This window comes from Streptopelia decaocto, assembly GCF_964273445.1.
Source record: "Streptopelia decaocto genome assembly, chromosome: 21".
In the NCBI taxonomy this organism is placed as follows: Eukaryota; Metazoa; Chordata; class Aves; order Columbiformes; family Columbidae; genus Streptopelia; species Streptopelia decaocto.
The window spans coordinates 7,260,085-7,277,499 of NC_138676.1; the positions used below are offsets into that span (position 1 = coordinate 7,260,085).

General features: G+C 50.5%; 1 protein-coding gene across 1 annotated transcript; it reads left to right on the top strand.

Annotated features, from left to right (window-relative positions):
• Positions 1 to 7,060: 7,060 nt before the first annotated feature.
• Positions 7,061 to 7,975, top strand: LOC309448740 (olfactory receptor 14J1-like; the record flags this gene model as incomplete). The annotated part of the gene is made up of 1 exon (XM_082070461.1): positions 7,061 to 7,975. One exon carries the CDS (start codon positions 7,061 to 7,063, stop codon positions 7,973 to 7,975), a length of 915 nt encoding a protein of 304 aa, XP_081926587.1.
• Positions 7,976 to 17,415: the final 9,440 nt, after the last annotated feature.

The following is a 17,415-nucleotide window of genomic DNA, read 5'->3' on the forward strand; positions in this document are numbered from 1 at the left end:
CCCAGGCACCAGAGGGGAGGGAGGAAGGCCAGCAGCAGAGCACAGGCTGGTGGGCTCCAGAGGAGAACACTTAGACATACTGGGGATGGCGGCCAATAAAGGTTGTGACATGGAATAAGGTGTGAAGGGTGAAGGAGCTCAGGAAGTCTGAGAAACCTTACAGGACAGCCTGCTCCAAGCACAAGAATGATCTCTCCAAGTACCAACATAAAAAAGTGTTTGTCTAGTGAGGCTGCTCCTCTGCACTGTTGGAGCTGCAGGGCACAACAGCAGCACACAGGAGGTGGAAGCAGGGGAAGCTGCAAAGGAGGAATTTAGAAACCTTGGCCATGGGTGTAGAGATGATGCAAATCTCCCCTGGACTTGATACCTGCAGGGGAGTGTAAGGGCAGAAAGATGAGCTGGCACAGATTCCTTACAGTAAAAGAATAGACAGGGTGAATGTGGGCCTGCTGCTGAACTTCAGAAGAGTAGAATCAGAGGGGACTGAGGTTCTTTATGGCTTCTTTGCCTCCATCTTCACCAGCAAGGTCTCGGGGGACCAGACTCGAAAGCTTTAGGAAAATGATGCACAGAGCCTTGGCTTGTAAGAGCATTTTAGATGTTGAACTGCAGATACTGAGAGAATGAACAAAACGCTAAATGAAGTGAAACACAGAAGGAAACTTAAAGTTTCTGTGGGTATTTGGGACCCCATGAAGGGCCATCACTGGCACAGCTGTGAAGGAAACAACCAGTGCAGGTCCCTGTCCCTGGAGGCTGGTGAAGGAAAGACTTGGAGACGCTGGTTCCAGGTGGTGAGGGCCATATGGAGGTGGCTCTGATGCCATGTCAGCCCTTGATGCTTGTTCATCACCAGAATGGCTGAGCCCTGACCCCTGCGACCTGGTAGATTTTTCTCCAATGTTTTTCAAGGCTTTTCCTGTGGTCAGTGTGAGTGTTTTGTGTTTTGGGGGTGGGTTTTATGTCAAGTGCTGTTGCTTTAACTGCAAGACTCTGGATTTCTGTGGAGCTGGAAATGCCTGTGAGTTCCTCACAACTCATCCAGCTTTATTCATACACCTGGCAATGGTCACCAGTCACCTCAACGTCCCTGTCCCGAACTTGCTTGAATACTCTATTTGGATCCATACCCATCACTCCAGGAGGTTCATGCATCCACCAGGCATTTCTTCCTTCCATATTCCCAGGAAAAGCTTCCTCCTGTTCCTCCTCCACCTGCAGACATCAACTGCTTTCCATTTCTGGGCTCAGACATGGCTGGAAGGGTTCACTGAAGCCATCACCATCTCATTTCTTCTCCCTGACATGCCCTGACCCTCTCCCACACCTACAATGGCCAATCACGGCTGCTCAGGCCTCCTGCCCTTCAGAAGAGGCCTTGAGCTTCTTGGTTCTTCCTGGTGCTTATTATGAACTTCCTCACTCTCTCCAGAGTTCACGGAGAGCTTTCTTGTCCATAACAGCCCCTTTATGACCATGTGTCACTAAATGGTTGTGTTTGTATGATCATTTGTGCAGAAAGGGCAGTCACAGGACAGCACCCAATGTCAAAACTGATGCCAAGTGAAATCTCTGTCACTTGTAACAATAACAGGGAACTCCTTATTCTCACTGATGATGATGATAAACTAAACCTCTTTAATTTCATTCCTAACAGTCATTCTTGCTTTTCAAAACATCTACCACACCTCAGCAGTTGTGTCTTGAAAGAAGTTCTTAGAACAATGATTTTTCTCTGTGTGTTGTTTTTTTTTTTTTTTTTTTTTTTTTTTGTAATCATATAAAGAGTACACCTCTTGGACAGAATTAACACAAAACCATGCATCTTTCATGACTTTTCTTTTTGAGACAAAGATGCCAATAAACAGATCCCAGGTCAGTGCAAAGCCACAAAGGAAGCCAGAATCTTTATGTGTGTGCATTGACACACACTGTCACCTGCATTTCCAGTCTCTGCAGTCCCAACCATGCAGCAGAGTCTGGAGTTCTGAGCTCCCTCATCTGCCCTGTGTGACACGTGTAAAATGGAACTACCCCAGTCCAATGGCTGGTTTTGATTCTCTTCACAGCCTGAAGCACCACATGGGTCAGGAGACAAGCCAGGATACTCAGGAAGGACTCACATGCTCTGCACTTACAGTTCAGGTGTTCACTGTAATCTCAGCAGACATGTCACACTAATATCTGGGTGCAAAGAGCTCGTCAAGTGTCTCATCTCCATTTCTGCAATGGTGGCTTTGCTGCCTGGCTGCTGTGCAGAATCTGTACATGGATGCTGACACCTTCTGAACAACCTGCTCTGAAAGGGTTAACAACATGGGCTGTTCTTTCTGGAAGGGCATTAGGACAGAAAAAAGACCCTGGACTGGGGCAAATGAGAAGGGATGCAAAAGTTGTGGTCAGGACTGTGTCGTGGGTTAAGATTGCGGGGTGACAATCAAACCCTGGCAGATGTATTGTTAACCCCCTCTTCCCCCCACTTCCCCCTTTTTGCCCCTCCCTCTCCCCCCTTCCCACTCAGGACAGGCGATCGGGAGGGAAAGAAGGACAGAGAGAAGAGAGTTGGAAAAATTAAAGATGTTTTACTAATGCTACTAATAAGAATAGAGAAAATAATACAAAATATACAAAACCAATCTTGAAAGTCTCAGCAACTGCAGAGCTGGCCACCAAAGTCCAGGATTAGACTCTGCAGCCAACCGGAGCTGGATTCAGTCTCTCACTAGGCCTCAGTTCTCAGGGACAACCAGCGAGATCCTCTCCTAAGGTCGGCCATAAGCAGAAGGAAAAAGGGACGAGATCCTCGTGATCTCCCACTTTTATATGAAGTATTCACGTGAATGGAATGTTATACACAGTTGGTCAGTTTCTTAGTCACTTGTTTCTCATCGCCCCTCTCGCGAGATGTCCATCCATGCTTATCAATAAGTTTGCATTCCATTGCTAGGTTTACCAAAACATGTGTCTGGTTCTCCAGGAAAATGCAGTTAATATGAAGCTTTAGCTGACAGGCAAAATTCACTGAAAGAGAAACTCGTTTTTAACAAAACCAGGACAGACTGTTAAGCGGTACTTTTAAAGCAGCCCTGCACCTCATGTGAATTATTCCTGTGGTCAGAGAGAACATGAGAGGTTTCTCTAATTTAAAAACATGAAGGGGATGAAAGTACAGTGTCATTCAGACTGGATGGGACCTCGGGAGGTGTCTTGATCAACCTCCTGCTCAAATCAGGGTCAGACCAAATTTTCAGGGCTTTATCATACCTTGGATACAAGGTATGAAAGGCAATGATGCTGGAATCCTTGCTGACTTCCAGGTAACAGGCCATCAATGTTTTCCCAACGTCAACAACCCTGTCCTTCCCTCACAGAAAGCAAAGAGGATGGACAGGCACAACCTGCCCTGGGCAAACCCCGTCACCTTCTCTTCCAGACACCCAGAAATGGGGTCCCAGTGGACATGCTCTGGGGCACAGCCCTTAGTTCCCCTGCTCACCCATTGGCCATTTTGAAAAGTGCACACACTGTGTGAGAGCTGCCAGTGGTCAGGGAGTCCCCCCAGTCTCCATGAGCTTTCCAAGATGGTGGAGAGTGACCTCACTGTAACATCGTCCTGCTGTCCCAGCTCCTGGGATGCTGCCCCTGCTGTCCCATAGACTGGAAAGGATTGTGTTAGTTCCAGTGACCCCTGACTTGATCCCCATCCACTGCTGGTTGTTCTGCCTCCAGCCACAGAGGCCTGGGAGACCTTGCTGGTGAAGATGGAGGACAAGAGACACAGAGAATATCAGTTGTTTCACATATTAAATTCATCAGTGGCCACACAGTGTCTGTGTTTCTCCTTTAACTGTTCCTGTAGTAGTAACAGCTCATTATGGGGCCCTTCAATTGCCTTACATATCTGGACTGAGCTTTGATCTGGACTGTTGCTGTGCTTGGAGGCTGCTGTCCTTGAGACCAGATGAACTCACTCCTGCCACCCTGCCTGGCAGTTCATTCCATCCGTGTCACAGCTCTGTCTGCAGCACTGACAGCTCCAGCTCCCCAGTCAGGTCCCTGGCTGAGGACATTGCCTCACATCTGGGCTGGAGGATTTAGATCCTTTGCTATAATCTTCCTGGTGTCCTGTCTAATGATGGGACAATAAAATATGTTTCTCATGCCAAAATTATTTTCTTATATAAAAATACTACTGCAGGAAAGAACTGTCTCTGTTGAGGTGAGAGAAAAACATCACTGGTTACTTCAGACTGTTTCATGAGTCATTCCCCTGGAGCCCCAGGGACACCTGGAGGAGCCCAGAGGGGACAGAGAAAGGGACATCATGGGCTGCTCCTGTGCTGCTGAGCTGGGCTGGGCTCCTGGGACACAGGGAGCTCATGGCAGCGGCAGCGCTGCAGAGACAGCTCTGCCCAGGAGCAGCTCCTCTGCACACGCAGCAGGGCTGAGGGCTCTGCCTGCAGCACCGAGGGCACAGGAGACAGGCACAGAGAGGGAAACGCAGTCTGGGGTGGGAGGATGCTGAGAGTTCACTGGAAATGAAATCCTCTCAGATATGAAGCCTGTGGCTGCAGGGCATTGAATCTGCAAATCATGGTAGGGTCTCAGAAAGCTGTCACATTGCAGAGCCTGCGAGAGATGTAAGTACAGCTCTCAGAGGTTCTCTGATCAGAGGAGAGGATGTGCTGCAGAGTAGGGGTTGCCTTCTGCACTGTCAGAGTGACAAGTCTTGAATGCTGCGTTCTGCCCAGGGTGGCTGTGGGTGTAAATGTCAATGTGCAGGATGGGTGCCCAGGGCTGTCCTGCAGAGCAGGGTCCCTGCACCCCAGGGCTGTGCCGGGCAGGGACTCTGCCGCCTGCCAGGGTCAGTGCTCAGCCTGCCCGGGAGATCCCAGCAACATGAGGGGAGAAGATGTGGTGGAAGGAGCAAACGCTATAAGGGCAATAAAGGTGCTTCTGCTGTGGAGAGGGTGCTGTGTGGCTCAGCACGGCTCACAGATCCAGATCACCTGCAGGATATTTCCAAGGGGATGCCTCAAGGAGAAGATCAATGCAAGTATCTCTGTTGTAGAGGAGAAGAACACACTGCAGAGCAGGGCTTCCCTGCTGCACTGTCAGAGGGACAGGGAATGACGACAACTTCTGCTGAGGGTGACTGCAGGGGGAGCACCCAGGGGTGCCCAGGGCTGTCCTGCAGAGCAGGGTCCCTGTCTGGGGGAGATCCCCACGGTGTTGTGGGGACAAGCTGTGGGGGGAAGGAGCATCCCCCATAAGGGCAGGAAAGGTGCTTCTGCAGTGGAGAGGGTGCTGTGTGGCTCAGTGCTGCTCACAGCTCCAGATCACCTGCAGGATTTTTCTAAGGCGATGCCCCAATGACAAGATCAATGTAAGGATTAGCAGACGGATAAGGAGCTTTCCTGAGCCTGTCTTTTCAGTTTCCTCTCCCAAGGGGTGGGGGGTGCAGGAAAGGATAAAATGAAAATGAGCTGTCATGCTGAAACAAGTCACTGAGACTCCTGAACTGCAACTGTGAGTGATCAGTACATCTGCCAGAAGGCTCATGCCATCCCTTCCCCACCCCTCTGCCTGTGCACAGCACCTGCATCACCTTGGCTGGACCCGTCAGCCTTAGTCTGACCTGTCCTGTTTTCCAGCCTGCAGACAGGAAGATGCCCCCAGGCAGTGCCCTGTGAACAGGCAGGATCTGTAGGGCCAGGGGGAGGGCACAGAGGGTGGGATGGTCTGTGAGCACTGACAGGGAACAGACATGGACAGGGAAACACCTCCCAGGGGAGAATCTCCAGGCAGCAGGGAAATGATCAGAAATGAGAGGAAACCAAACCCGGAATTGTTATGGGAGGGAGAAGAGAGAAAAGTCCCTGTGACCCCCTGCAGGTCAGATCCCTCCTGTGAGCAGCCCCCTGGCCTCCTGTCCCACCCAGCAAAGCCTCTGCCCTCAGGGCCAGGGGCTCCAAGGCATGAAGCAGCTCCTGTGCAGCCAGAGCTCCAGTTCCTCTGCAGAGCACAGGGGCTGAGAGCAGCTGCCCAGCAGTGTTGGTGTCTGGGAGGTGGCTGCACAGCTGGGGAAGGGTGACGCTGTCTGAGTGCCCGGCTGCCTCTGCCCTGGCCTCTCTCACACCCACCCTCACCCCATTTTCCATCTTGCTCCCCTGCTCTGGGTCACTGCTGTTGGGATCTTGTTCTTGCTGTCAGGCTCTCTGGGGATGGCAGTTTCAGCTGCAGAGTCACAGCCTGATCTTGTGGGTCCTTTCCTGCAGGTGTGTCCATGGGCACACGTGTCCCAGCTTTGCTCTGACCTGTGGGCTGTGGGCAATGCAGTCTGTGGGGCTGGGGAATGAGCTGTGTGTGCCCTGGGCTGAACGCGGGGTGCTGAGGCCTTAGGAAAGGGTGAGACGTCATGGTCTGAGGTGGGTCCCTCTGCTCTCAGCAGTGCTTGGTGGCTTTTCAGGGTAACATGGGAGTGTGATCAGCCCCCATCTCAGACAGGTGCCAGCCCAGGGCAGCTGGAGCAGGACAGAGGGACAGAGCAGCTGCCCTCACTCTGCACTGACCCACAGGCACCCTCTGGTCTCTCAGGACTCGCTCTGTTCTCCCTGAGCGCAGCAGAAATGCTGAGGGTTTCTGACACCCAAGAACACTCCCCGGGGTGGGAGTGGAGAGGGAGCTGTAGAAACCCCAAACCTCTCAAACTCAGTTTCTCAGGCCTGGGGGTGCAGATGCTGACAGTCCCTTCTGCACCAGGAGCGGTTCCAGCTGACAAAGCTGAACCCCAGGACTGGCCTCTGCCCACCCGATCACACAGGGTCAGGCTGACTCCTCAGGGCCCCTGGGCAGAGACCTTGCTCTTCATTGCACACTCATCAAGCACCGACGAGGGCTCCAGCCAGGACGTTCTCCTGGAAAAAGAAAAGTGTCTCTTTGTGTGACAGGGTTAGAGGGTGTGTGGGAAATAGTTTTGATTATTCCCAGAGAAGTCTCATGTAAACCTTCACTATCTTTTCCTCCTTGCACAGGTCCTCATGCCCACAGGCAGCCAATGTCCAACAGCAGCTCCATCACCCAGTTCCTCCTCCTGCCGTTCGCAGACACACGGGAGCTGCAGCTCTTGCACTTCTGGCTCTTCCTGGGCATCTACCTGGCTGCCCTCCTGGGCAACGGCCTCATCATCACCACCATAGCCTGGGACCAGCACCTCCACACCCCCATGTACTTCTTCCTGCTCAACCTCGCCCTCCTCGATCTGGGCTCCATCTCCACCATTGTCCCCAAGTCCATGGCCAATTCCCTCTGGGATTCCAGGGCCATCTCATACTTGGGATGTGCTGCTCAGCTCTTTTTGTTTCTCTTCTTGATTGCAGCAGAGTTTTATCTCCTCACAGTCATGTCGTACGACCGCTACGTTGCCATCTGCAAACCCCTGCACTACGGGACCCTCCTGGGCAGCAGAGCTTGTGTCCACATGGCAGCAGCTGCCTGGGCCACTGGGTTTCTCACTGCTCTGCTGCACACGGCCAATACATTTTCACTGCCCCTGTGCAAGGGCAATGCCCTGGGCCAGTTCTTCTGTGAAATCCCCCAGATCCTCAAGCTCTCCTGCTCACACTCCTACCTCAGGGAACTTGGGCTTCTCGTTGTCAGTGCCTGTTTATCATTTGTGTGTTTTGTGTTCATTGTGGTGTCCTATGTGCAGATCTTGAGGGCCGTGCTGAGGATCCCCTCTGAGCAGGGACGGCACAAAGCCTTTTCCATCTGCCTCCCTCACCTGGCTGTGGTCTCTCTGTTTGTCAGCACTGCCATGTTTGCCAACCTGAAGCCCCCGTCCATCTCCTCCCCATCCCTGGACCTGGTGGTGTCTGTTCTGTACTCAGTGGTTCCTCCAGCAGTGAACCCCCTCATCTACAGCATGAGGAACCAGCAGCTCAAATATGCCCTGTGGAAACTCTTGACTTAGTGTTTTCTAAGCAATACACTGCCCATCTTTTTCTACATTACAGTTTAACATAACTAATTACAGAACCAGCCTTTCATCTCTATTTTTTTTGTTGATGGTAGTTTTATTGTGATAATGTTGTCATCCCCCATTCTCTGCCTACTTTTCTTGTATAACTACTGTCCATTATATCATGTATTTGAACAAAATAAAGGGCCCTGTCGTGACTCATTTTCATGGTATCCTTCCTGCAAGGCCTATTTAGAGCTGCAGGGACAGTTCCTCTGTGGAGGGAAAAGAGTCCATCCTGGCAGCCCTGCCAGGGAGCAGCAGCGCTTGTTCTTCCAGAGCTGTTCTGGTTCCACTCCCACACTCTCCTTCTCATCCCTGTGTTGGTGCAAGGCCTGAGTGCTCTGGCAGCTTGGTCACCGTCCTGCTGTGTGTCAGTCCTGTGAGCGCAGGCAGGGACAGGCAATGGGCACTGCTGTGACAGAGCTGGCCTCAGTAACAGTACTTGCACAAGGAAAAGTGATCTTCTTTGGGCAGTGCATGATGTTTTATATCTTCTTGCAACGTTTCTGTCAGGCTTATTCCTACAGAAGTGGCCACAGAGGAAACATCAGTGTGCAGCTGAACAGTGTGTGTGTGCAGGGCTGGCACACAGCAGTGTCCTCTCCCAGCCAGGCTCCTGCCAGAGACCTGCAGGACCAGCAGAGCAGGGGCTGGGCTGTGCCCCTGTGCACTGGACACCCCGTGGAAGGAGCCTCAGGTCAATCACCATGGACTGGCCCCTCACAACCACCATTTCCAGCACTGGCCTCTCTCCCCAGCTCACTGAGATTGTTCTTCCCTCCATGGAGGGACACTAAATGAGCAGGTCAGCAGTCCATGTTTGCATTGTACATAGGAGATGCGAGCATGCAGATCATGTGAGTGAGATGGCATGAACCTGAGTGAGCAGAAACACCGTCAGCTACTCCTGGGACTTCCATGAAGGCCTGCAGGACAGACAGTGTCTCGAGGTCACTTCACATTGGGAAACCACCCACTGGGATCTTCTTCCTTGAACCGAGGTCCCCGTGTCCATTCCTCATGATGTGGGGCTGAGGTGTCTCGCATCCCTTTGGGGTAGCAACAGGAGGCCAGAGGTACAATGTGACTCCTGTCTCTGTGAGTAAAAGTGACAGACTCTGTCTCTGAACATCCTTGGTTCATAAGGAGTCCACGAGACCAGCTCTGATGGAACCCTGGCATTTCTGTGTGTCACTCCAGGAACAATCTCAGTGGCCCAGTGAGATTCATCTCAGCTGCTGGAACGGCTCATTGCAAGTGCTCCTGTCTGCTACATCACCCTTGCCTGTGATTCTGGATTGTGCTTTCAAAAGTGACAGCAGAATCAGAGAAGTTCTGAGGTCCTTGGGAAAGTAAGATGTCAAACCCATCTTCAAGAAGGGCCTGAAGGATGATTTGAAGAATTATGGGCTGGTCAGCCTACCTCCGTCCCTGGGAAGGTTAATGTCCATGTCTTCCTGCACCAGTCTCCAGGCACCTGAAGGACAAGGAAGGGATTGCTGAACCCAAATGAGTGGAAAACCCAGTGAGTCACAAGAAATGCTCTGAGCCCATTCTAGATCTTCAGACTCCCGGGAATGAGCTCAGTGACAGTGCAGCCCAGCCAGTTGCATCTGTGTCTCTCACTGAGCAACACAACCAGTGTGCAGTCACCCCATGGTCCTGCAGTCAACCTGCTCTGCAGAGCATCAGTGCCAGGTTGGGGCCCTGTGGGGAGCACAGGATGGGGCCAGGAGCACCAGAGCAGATGAGAGGAGGGATGGGGGAGATCAGACAGGAGCTGACCTGGGCTGGAAATTGCCTCGGAGAGAAAAATGCTGGTGTTCAGCTGCCCCCAAGATAACACCCAGAGTTAAGGGTGCAGGGCCAGAAGTCCTTGCTGTCCTGGTGCTTCACCAGGCCTGGGAAGTAGCTGGAGAAGGATTGGTGTCCCCCACTTGCCATCTCTTAGTGCATCATCCCTCGTGAAAGGTGGCATGGAAAGCAAGTCTGGGACCCTGTGTCCAGACTTGCACTGAAGAAGGTATCCGCCCAGAAGCCACATCCTTTTGCTCTGGTACTTCAGTCCTGGTGCTCATCACATGTCCTTAAGACAAACTTATGCACCCCTCTTGTCAACCTTACCCCATAAGTCACCCCTAGACACGGCTCCTGAACTGGGGCCGAGCTGGAGAACTTGGGTCCAGTTGTGACCAGAAGAAGGACAAGGCCTGTCCTGGGTCCTCTAAAGGGCTGGCAGCCTCTGTGATCTCCACCAGAAAAGGCAGCGTGCAGGAAACTGGAGACCATGCCCCCCCAGCCCAGCTTATTGCTGCATGAACAACGAGGAGAAACTGCCCCAGGACCCTCATTCCAGACCCCATCTCCTCTACCCATACAGGCAGTGCTCTCCCCCTTGTCACTGAGGTGGTTCCAGGGACCCAAGAGACACCTATAGGAGATGTTCGGTAGGGATATGGTGTCCTTCAGTGCTCCTCATGGTACCTCCTGCTGGGCTTTGTGCCACTGGTCACAACCCTCTGAGCCTGGATGTTCAGCCAGTTCTCAGTGGTGCTAAACAGGAACATGCCCGTGAGCACATTGGGCTGCACTGGGAGGAGCGTGGCCACCCAGACAAGGGCAGTTATTGTCCATCGTGACTCAGCACTGGTGTGGTCACATCTGGAGCCGTGTGTCCCAGTGTGAGGTTCCCCATTCTGGAGGAACGGGAGGAGCTGCCATGTGGCCAGAGACAGTCTGGGTCATGTGTGGGGTAGTAGTAGTAGTGTCTACTACTGGTGTACTACACCCAGTGTGTAGCCTGGTTAAGTGGAGCCTGAGGAAACGTGCTGTTTTTATTGAAATTGAGTTAATTTTCTTCATGCATTTTGTACCTCTCTCCTTCACAGCCAGTACAATCTTTCCTGTGAGAATAATGAGGTAACACTGCTTCTTCCCTGGGATAGAGTTCATTTTTTCTTTTAGCAGCTTTACAGTGTTTGCCATTTGCTATGAAAGGAACGTCAGAACTCACTGATATCTGTGAGTTGCTGGATCTGATGAGGTCCACCATCCACAAGGGACACCCACACAAGAACTGCTTTAGACAGAGAGATAGGAGAAGATAGAAATAAACACAATGAACGTGTTGACTGCCATGTCAATTAGAGCTCTGAAGAATGGGGCAAGTTTGTAACTCCCTGAAGCTCAAAGCAGAAACCAGACAGTTGAGAGGCCACTGAATGACCAAAGAGCAAGTGGAGGAGAAACCTGAGAGCACTGGGAAGGGCAAACGTCCAGACAGTGCTGGAAAGTTGTCCTTGGACAGGGACATTTAATCAGGAGAGGTGGAAACTCCTGAATGACGAGGGAGATGAAATAACAGAGTGTTGGTAATAGAAGTAGAGGGGAAGACCAGTATTTCTTCTCCTACCCTTAGTGCACTTCTCCATAATTCACTTTTTGGCTTTATTTCTTTTAAATTTTAATATGTTAAAAAAACAACTAAACAAAGATCTCCAATCAAACAAACAAACCAAACAAACAAAAGAAACAAAAAAAACCAGAAAAAAACAAAGCAAAAAAACCCCTCAAACCAATTAAACAATAACAACAACAAAAAACAAAACAGCAAGAAAAACAACAAAACAAACCACAAACAAAACAAAACAATAAAGTGCGTGTTTCCAGACAAACATCAGTCATCAGCTGTCTCACCATAAACAGCCAGTGCCATTTTAGGGCCCCAGTGTACCTGGGGTGCTGGCCTGGGATTGGCATCTATCACACAGGACCTGGGGAGACCAGAGCACCTTGCAGTGCAGGTGGAGCCTGGGCAGGGGTTCCCGGGGCATCTACACTGGCACCAGGTGTTTGTGTCCCTGGAGCTGAGGACATTTGTGTCCTAAATCCATGCCCAGTTCTGGAAAACACTTTCCTTTCCAAAGAAAAGAGACTCCCCTACAAAGACTTTAAAATAACTAACTAACTAACTAACTAAATATATAAATAAATAAATAAGTACATAAATAAGTAAATACATAAATAAATACATGAATACATAAATACATAAATAACATAAATAAAAAGAAAGAATGAAAGAGAAAGAACGAAAGAGAACGAAAGAAAGAACGAAAGAACGAAAGAACGAAAGAACGAAAGAACGAAAGAACGAAAGAACGAAAGAACGAAAGAACGAAAGAACGAAAGAAAGAAAGAAAGAAAGAAAGAAAGAAAGAAAGAAAGAAAGAAAGAAAGAAAGAAAAGAAAGAAAGAAAGAAAGAAAGAGAGAAAGTTAGTTGACACCTTCCTTTGCTTTGGATCTTTGTCTTCAGTTCTTCTTATTTTAACTTTCATTGACATCAACTGACATCTGATGGGCCTGCAGGCATGAAGCCAAGATCATGTTGTGTCTTGCACAGCGTCCCATGCCCTCTGAACCTTCCCTGCCCAGGACTCCTCACACGTTGCCCAGAGCGAGTCACACTGAGGTGTTGGCTGGTTCACGGGCTGAGATGTTGGTTTAGATGGTCACCTACAGCACAGGTGGATCCTGCCCCATCATCGCCTGCTCTGCTCCAGTCTGAAACAGAGCCCAACATCACAATGGGATCATGACAGAACTGAGGTTGAAAGGGCCTCAGGAGTCTGCAGTCCAGCCTGTCACCAACTGGGTCACACCAAGGTGTTCAAGCCTTGATTCAATCAGAGCTTTAGCAGGACTAGAGAAGTGATCATCCCTTTGTACTGGGCACTGGTGAGGCTGCACCTTGAATCCTGGGGTCAGATTTAGGCCCCTCATGACAAGGAAGACATTGAGGTGCTGGAGAGAGTTCAGAGGAGGGTGACAAGGCTGGTGAAGGGTCTGGAGCACCAATCTGACGAGGAGCGGTTGAGGGAGATGGGGCTGTTCAGCCTTGAGAACAGGAGGCTGAGGAGAGACCTTATTACTCTCTACAGCTGCCTGAAAGGAGGTTTTATCATGGAGGGTGTTGGTCTATTCTCCCAAGTAACAAGTGATAGGACAAGAGGAAATGGCCTCAAGTTGGACAAGGGGAGGTTTCCATTGGATATCAGGAAAAAATTCTTCAGGGAAAGGGTTTTGAAGCAATGGAGCAGACTGCCCAGTGAGGTTGTGGAGTCCCCATCACTGAAGGTGTTTAAAACACAGATAGATGGGGCTCTTAGGGACATGGTTTAGTGCCAGATTTGGGTTATTGTTGGACTCGATGATCCTAATGGTCCCTTCCAACCACGGTTATGCTATGATTCCATGATAAGTCATTTTTGCTATTTTCTTTCTCAGAGGACCATGCAGCCTCCCTGAGAGCCAGGACTTTTCTGAGGTGTTGGAGAGATGTCTCACGGTCACACCAGCCAGTTCCACCAGCCCCTGTCTGTCCCTTTTCAGACCAAACCTTTTCTCCATATCCCAACCTTCCAGGCGAGTTTCTGGACACAGCAAATGCTGTGCTGGTCTTCTGGGCCTGTTCAGAGAGAGCAGCTTGACAACATGTTGATGGGCTCTCTGTGCACTTCAAAGTGTTCCTGACCATTGTTCTCAAAGCTCCACTTGCACCCAACCTTTTTGGTCCTTGAACTGTACATGAGGGGATTGAGCAGGGATGTGGGGAAGGTGTAGAAAAAAGACTTTGTCAAACTGTCTTGCGAGGGCTGTTCTGGGCATCCCACAGTCCAGGATGAGGGTGCTGGAGAAAGCAGTGGCATTGGTGGGAGTTCCAGGAGGAGAAGGCCTTGTGCCTGTCTACACTGGGGTAGAGCAGTGATGCATTCATGGGATGCCCATGTGAACAGAAAGGGGACAAATGGCTCCAGGGGACAAAATGCCTTCCAGCCAGTTCTTTACCCGTCGCACATACACCCATCCAGGCCATGAGCTGCAGCTTCTCCAGGAGATGCTGTGGGATACGGTGTCAAAGGCTTTACTGCAGTCTAAGGACACAACACCCACAGCCTGTGTGGCGGATTCACTCCCCACGACAGACTTTCCCTCATCTGCTCAGCCGGTCACCTTGTCACAGAAGGAGATCAGGCTGCTCAAGCAGGACCTGCCTTTCATCCAGCCATGCTGATTGGGCCCGATTGCTCGCCTCATGTGTGTGACCTCACAGTCCTTTGCCATCCATGTTCCTGCTGTTGGCCAATCCCCTGCAGAGGCAGAAGTGACCTCACAGTGCCCTCCACAGCCATTGGTTCCTACTGGACTATGAGTTCCTGCGACACAAGTGACCACACGACATCGTACCCACCATCACCCTCCTTGTGGTCCAGTGTGTGAGCAGATAAAACTAAGCTGCTTTCATCACATTTATCCAATAGATTTCCTATCAAGGTCTGAGTGGAGAAACGTTCCTCAGAGGAGCTGCTGTATTTACTCTGGGGCATTCTACATCTGCTTCTGCCTCTGATTTTTTGTTCTCCTTCCTCTGTCTATTCTGACATGAAAGAGCTCTCCAAGGAAACGATTCATGGAATCCTACAATAACACAGGATGGAAGAGACCCCTGAACACCATCTCTGTCCCACTGACATTTATGGCAACCCAAGGAATAGCTGATGGCATTTGTGTTCCCTTGGGTTCATCTCACCACATGCACACAGTGGACATGCACATGATGTGTGTGTTTACAACTCATCCGTACAGTGAAAACATGGGCTTTTGACGTAGTATTTCATAGAATCATAGAATGTCCTGAGTTGGAAGAGACCCACGAGGATCATGGGTTCCAACTCCTGTCCCTGCACAGGAGACCCCACAGGTCACCCTGTGTGTCTGAGGACGTTGTCCAGTCTCTTCTTGAACACTGTCAGACTTGGGGCTGTGACACCTCCCTGGGGAGCCTGTTCAGTGTCCAGCACCTCTGGGTGTAGAACCTTTTCCTCATGTCCAACCTAAACCTCCCCTGGCACATCTTCTGCCATTCCCTTGGGTTCTATCATTGGTCACCACAGAGAAGAGTTCAGTACCTTCCCTTCCTTCCCCCCTTGTGAGGAAGCTGTAGCCACCATGAGGTCTCATTTGAGTCTTTTCTTCAGCTCTGATCCTCAGAAACCCCTTGGTTTGCTTTCTGAAGCAGAAAGGAGAAGCCCTGACCTCCAGGCAATGGGAATGGGGATCCTGTCCCTCACACACGGCTCAGGGCTCTTCCTGGACCGTGGGATGTGGGTGTGCAAGGCCCAGGGAAGGACAACACTGGGACAACAACTTCCAGCTTCCCCATGGGGCTGCAAGGAGGCAGCGAGGCCCCAGTGCCAACATGTCTTCTCCTGGGCCTCAGTGGCAGAGACAACTGCCATGGCCAAGGGGACAGAGACCTGGGTTCTGTGGGTCCCTTCCAGCCTTACAGCGCCCTTTGCCATCTCCACCACAGGCTGTTCTACACGGTGCTACCCCTGCCCCTCTTTCCCTGCAGGCTGCAGACACCCATCTCGCTTCCCCACCTGCTCTCACCCCAGCATTTCTGCACCTTCACTGCTGTGTCTGCACCCTCAGTGGCTGCTCTTTGGAACATGAACCATGGGCTGATCCAGCTCCCTCTGGGTGACCTCTTGCCCCACAGCACTGCCCTTCCGTGACATTTCTTACTCCTCATATCCAGTCTCCATCATTGAAGTTGCATGTTGTGAGTTATTTTTTATCTCTCTTGTTTTTTTCTGCTACTAAGGAAAACTCAACTTTCTCAAAAATTGTTCTTCAAGCAGGGAACACAACCCATTATACTTCTTGTGGTCTTTTACCTAACAGAAGGCAAGTAACCTCACCATGATCTTCTAAATCCCACGACTGCTTCTGGACTTTCAGTTTCTCTGACAGACACGACCATGTTCCTGCTGCTGTCCCGTCATGTTCTCAGGTGGGATGGACATGACAGCTCGTCACAGCCACGCATTTCTGACTGGATTATGAGTTCCTGAGACACAACTGACCTCATAATACCACACCGATCCATTCCCCTCCTTAGCACCCCAGACCTGACCAAGAGTGAAGCCCGTTCTACACAGTCCTACACCTGCCCCTCTTTCCCTGCAGGCTGTAGACACCCATCCCACTTCTTCGCCTTGCCTGAAGAGAGCCCTTGTCTCACTCATCTTGTCTCCCTATCCTGCTCAAGGCTTGGTGAACCAGGGGAGGTTGTTTGTGGCCTCGACCCACCTTTTCATCACCCTCAAAAGAGCTGAAATCCCACTCTACAGGAGGATGTGTCCAATCCCCTTCCCAGGGACAGAGGCAGGTTGAACAATGTGCAATTCTCCCAATACTTGTTCCGGCCTTTCTTGAACATGGCTTTGATGTCTGCCTTTTCCAAAGACGCAGAACCTCTCTGATTACCCTGTTTCTTCTGAGGTCACAATCCAGAATAACAGGCAATGATGAGGTAGCAGACTGGAGCACTTGCAATGATCCTAAGGTAGCCGAGATGAATCCCATTGGGCAGTGGGGTTTGTTCCTGGATTCACACACAGAAATGTCAGTGTCTGTCAGGTGTCCACATCTGAGCTGGCCTCATGGACACCTTATGCACCCAGGGATGTTCAGAGACAGAGTCTGTCACTTTTACACAGAGGCACTGGCCTCCTGTTGCCACTCCAAAAGGACAGGAGACACCTCAGCCCTGTAGTGTGTCACCCATGTCCCACGTCATGAGGAATGGACACAAGGACCTCAGTTCAAGGAAGTACAACTGCTGCATTCAGGAGATTTCCTATGGGATGCTCCTCCCAACATGAAGTGACCTCAAGACGTTGTCTGTGCCACAGCCCTTCATGGAACCGCAAGGAATAGTGATGATGTTTGTGCTCACTTGTGTTCATGTCACCTCACGTACATGATGCACATGCTCACTTCTCATCTGTTGTCCTGGTTTAGTTAAAAACAAGTTTCTCTTTTAGTGAATTTGCCTGTCAGCTAAAGCTTCATATTAGCTGCATTTTTCTGGAAAGTCAGACACATGTTTTGGTAACCATAGCAATGGAATGAGAGGTCACTGATAAGGACAGATGTACGTCTTGCGAGAGGGGCAATGAGAAAACAGGTGACCAGAAACTGACCAACAGAGTATAGCATCCCATTCACGTGAATACTTCATATAAAAGTGGGAGATCATGAGGATCTCACCCCTTTTCCTTCTGGCCACCATTAGGAGAAGACCTTGCTAGTATTCCCTGAAAACTGAGGCCTAGGGATTGAATCCAGCTCCGGTTGGCTGCGGAGTCCAGTCCAGAACTTCGGGTGCCGGCCCCTCATCTGCATGAGCAGTTGCTGGGACTTTCAAGATTGGTTTTATATATTTTGTATTATTTTCTCTATTTTTATTGGTAGCATTAGTAAAACATCTTTAATTTTTCCAACTCTCTTCTCTCTGTCCTTCTTTCTTTCCCAATCGCCTGTC